Below are 3,759 nucleotides of genomic sequence, written 5' to 3'. Positions count from 1 at the left end.
TTTTGGTAGTGGTACAAAATTGAGTTTTTTTAACGCAAAACAATATTTTCTTAAATATTTAATACTATAATTTAAAAAAAAACCTCACTTTACTCAAAAAAAAATGACACATACTCCCTCCGGTCACATTTATAAGCAAAAAATCACTTTTTAGGTTCATTCAACACTTAATGTATTTAGTCTATAAGACCATATGCAATGGTTGTTTAATTATTGTTGAAAGCCAAAATAAACCAAAAAAATCAGTCCAATGGTTGTTTAAGTTTGGTTGAAACCGAAAAATTGTTTAGCAGAATAAACAACTTTTCTCCTGCCAGCGACGGACACGCGTCCAGCTTTTATTGCTTCAATCCGGCGCGTGTGCTTCACGCGCATACATAGGCGCGTGACAGCAGGGAGGGAGAAGAGAGAGAATCTCCAACGGATAACAATGGACACGTGGCAGTTTTTTATTGGCTGTCCGGATTCTTATCATTTTAATACTTTCACCTCAATTATTTCGTCCAAAATTAATTTAAAAAAATAAAAAAAAAATACCAAAATTCATGATTTTTTTTTCTCTATAAATAGAGACTTGGTTTATTTGATTTGGACACAGAAAAAAAAACCAAGTTTTTCACTATATTAGTCTTATTATTATCTTTCAATTAGCAAAATTAGTGAAGTTGTTATCTATTTTTGTAGTGAAATGGAGAACAATAATAACAATTTCAACAACCAGAATTCTTCTAGTTACCCACATGGCTACCAAAATCCCAACAATTTTCAAAATCAAAATCATCAATTTTTCAACCATCCTCCTCAAAACATGCCTAACTATGGTTTTCCATCAAGTTTCAACCCGACATCCTCTGCTCAAAACTATACTCAATATATGAACCCGTCATCCTCTGCTCAAAACTATACTCCATATGGATCTATGATGGGATATTCATCTCAAACACCCCCGGGATTTTCATCTCAAAGACCCTCGTTTGGTTATATGCCAATGGGGACTGAAAATGTTCAGAGTGTTGGTGCACCTGAATTTCCAGGATTTTCAACACAAATAACTCCTGGTGGCATGGCAGCTGCTAATCAAGTCACTCCTGATCCAGAAGATTCAACTCCTAAGAGCAAGAAAAGCCAGCAACCAGGATGGACCACGCAACAAAATTTGGTGTTAATCAGTGCGTGGATTAAATATGGAACAGACAGTATTGTTGGCAAAAATCAGAGAGGTTCAACATTTTGGAATCTTGTTGCTGATTCTTGTAATGAGTATTGCTCATTTGATGAACCACGCGATCATATTGCATGCCGAAACCGTTTTAATTATATGAGCAGCAAAATAAATAAATGGATTGGTGCTTATGAAAGCGCTAAGCGTTTGCAAGGAAGCGGTTGGTCGGAAAATGATGTTTTGAGAAAAGCGCAGGAATTATATGCATGTGGAGGGACTAATAAATTTATTTTGATGGAAGAATGGCAAGCTCTCCGTGATCAACCACGTTATCTGAGTCAAGTAGGAGGAAATATTGGCTCAGGAAGTAGTGGATCTAAGAGATCTCACGACGGTGATGCATCTGGCTCAAACTCTGTAGGATCTACTGCTCGTCCAATGGGTAGGGAGGCAGCTAAAAAAAAGGCTAAAAAGAAAAGCAAGGACGGTGGCGTGGAGGAGGTGGCAAAAGAGTGGGTTCAATTCAAACAAATCAGGGAGACTGAGATTGAACAAATGAAAGAGTTAACCTTGGTGAAGAAGGAGAAAAACCAACTAAAGAGAATGGAAATGTATCTAAAGTTAAGAGACGAAGAGCATCTCGATGACGAAAAGAAAAATTTGTTGGAAATGTTGAAGCGACAGCTGTTTTGAATTTGTTGGAAAAATTTGTTTGTATTCGGTCAAAATTGTCATTGTTGTCTAGTCCCGAGTGTGTGCTTTAATAATTATTAGTGTTGTCTAGTCTAGTCCCCAATGTATGCTTTAATAATTATCAGTGTTGTGTAGTCCTCAATGTTTTCTTTAATAATTATCAGTGTTGTCTAGTCCACACTGTTTGCTTTAAAAATTGTCAGTGTTGTCTAGTCCCTACTGTAATAATTATCCGTGACTTTATTTCCCATACTATCTCAATGTTTGCTTTAATAATTATCCACACTGTTTGCTTTAATATATCCACCACACAAATCTCACTAACTATTTCACCTACTATTCGTGAGAATGTCATCCACACAATATGCTTATATATAGAGACTCATACCTACTTCCAATATCACAAATCTCATTCATATCTACTTCCTATATCACAAATCTCAATCTACTTCCTATATCACAAATCTCATTCATATCTACTTCCTATATCACAAATCTCATTCCACTTCCAATCTTTCAAAAAAACTATCAATGGATCCTTTTGATGATATGGAAGCCTACACACAAAACCGTTATAATGAAGACACTTTTATGGTCAACCAATTTATTCAGCGTCGAAAAAATGCAGAGGAAAAGGAAAAGAATGCATCTCGTAGAAGAAAATATATCAATAGAGATCATGCAGCGGCAAACGAAAGACTAATTGAGGACTACTTTGCCAATGAGCCTACATATGACGATGCAATGTTTCGTCGTCGGTACAGGATGCAAAAACATGTTTTCCTTCGAATCGTTGAGGACCTTTCAAGTAGTGATGACTACTTCACCCAACGATTTGATGCAGCCTATAAAGAAGGTATATCTCCCTTAGCAAAATGTACCACAGCAATGCGAATGTTAGCATATGGTGTGGCAGCAGATGCGATCGATGAATATATCAAAATTGGAGGTTCTACAGCATTGGAGTGCTTACGTAGATTCTGTCAAGGAATCATACGATTGTACGAGCAAGAGTACCTGAGAGTACCAACCGAAGATGATCTGCAAAGAATACTACATGTTAGTGAAATGCGGGGGTTCCCAGGGATGATCGGGAGTATTGACTGCATGCACTGGGAGTGGAAAAATTGTCCTAAAGCATGGGAAGGTCAATTTACTAGGGGGGATAAGGGAACCACCACAGTCATTCTTGAAGCAGTTGCATCTCATGATCTATGGATCTGGCATGCCTTTTTTGGATGTCCGGGAACGTTGAACGATATAAACGTTCTAGATCGGTCGCCAGTGTTTGATAATGTGGAACAGGGAAAGGCTCCAAGTGTGAGTTTCTTCGTGAATCAACGTCCCTATAATATGACATACTATCTAGCTGACGGTATCTACCCTTCTTATCCAACTTTTGTCAAATCCATTAGACTTCCTCAAAGTGAACCCGATAAGTTATTTGCAAAATATCAAGAGGCATATCGGAAGGACATCGAACGTGCATTTGGAGTTCTTCAAGCTCGATTTAAAATCATCCGTGAACCAGCTCGCTTGTGGGACATAGGCGATTTAGGTATCATCATGAGGACATGCATCATATTACATAATATGATTGTTGAGGATGAACGGGATACATATTCTCAACGCTGGACCGATTTTGAGCAATCTGAGGAAAGTGGATCTAGTACACCGCAACCACCACCATACTCGACCGAGGTGTTACCCGCTTTTGCAAATCATGTACGTGCTAGATCCGAGTTGCGTGATTCAAATGTTCATCATCAATTGCAAGCAGATCTAGTAAAGCACATATGGGCAAAGTTTGGAATGTTTAGGAATTGAAGATAATTTGTATCGTACTAATTACGTTATTTGTGTGTTGTGTGCTTAGTTTATTGTTTAGCATTTTAAGTTATTTG

General features: G+C 37.7%; 1 protein-coding gene across 1 annotated transcript; it reads left to right on the top strand.

Annotated features, from left to right (window-relative positions):
• Positions 1-607: 607 nt before the first annotated feature.
• LOC146899581 (uncharacterized) lies at positions 608-1,945 on the top strand. Its single transcript, XM_085736784.1, has one exon. It carries the CDS (start codon positions 689-691, stop codon positions 1,853-1,855), a length of 1,167 nt encoding a protein of 388 aa, XP_085592910.1. The 5' UTR covers positions 608-688; the 3' UTR covers positions 1,856-1,945.
• Positions 1,946-3,759: the final 1,814 nt, after the last annotated feature.

The sequence above is a fragment of the Medicago sativa genome, chromosome 8 (genome assembly GCF_051527215.1).
Source record: "Medicago sativa cultivar Bolivia chromosome 8, Bolivia_mono, whole genome shotgun sequence".
Lineage (NCBI taxonomy): Eukaryota > Viridiplantae > Streptophyta > Magnoliopsida > Fabales > Fabaceae > Medicago > Medicago sativa.
This window is presented reverse-complemented; position numbering and strand designations above follow the sequence as displayed.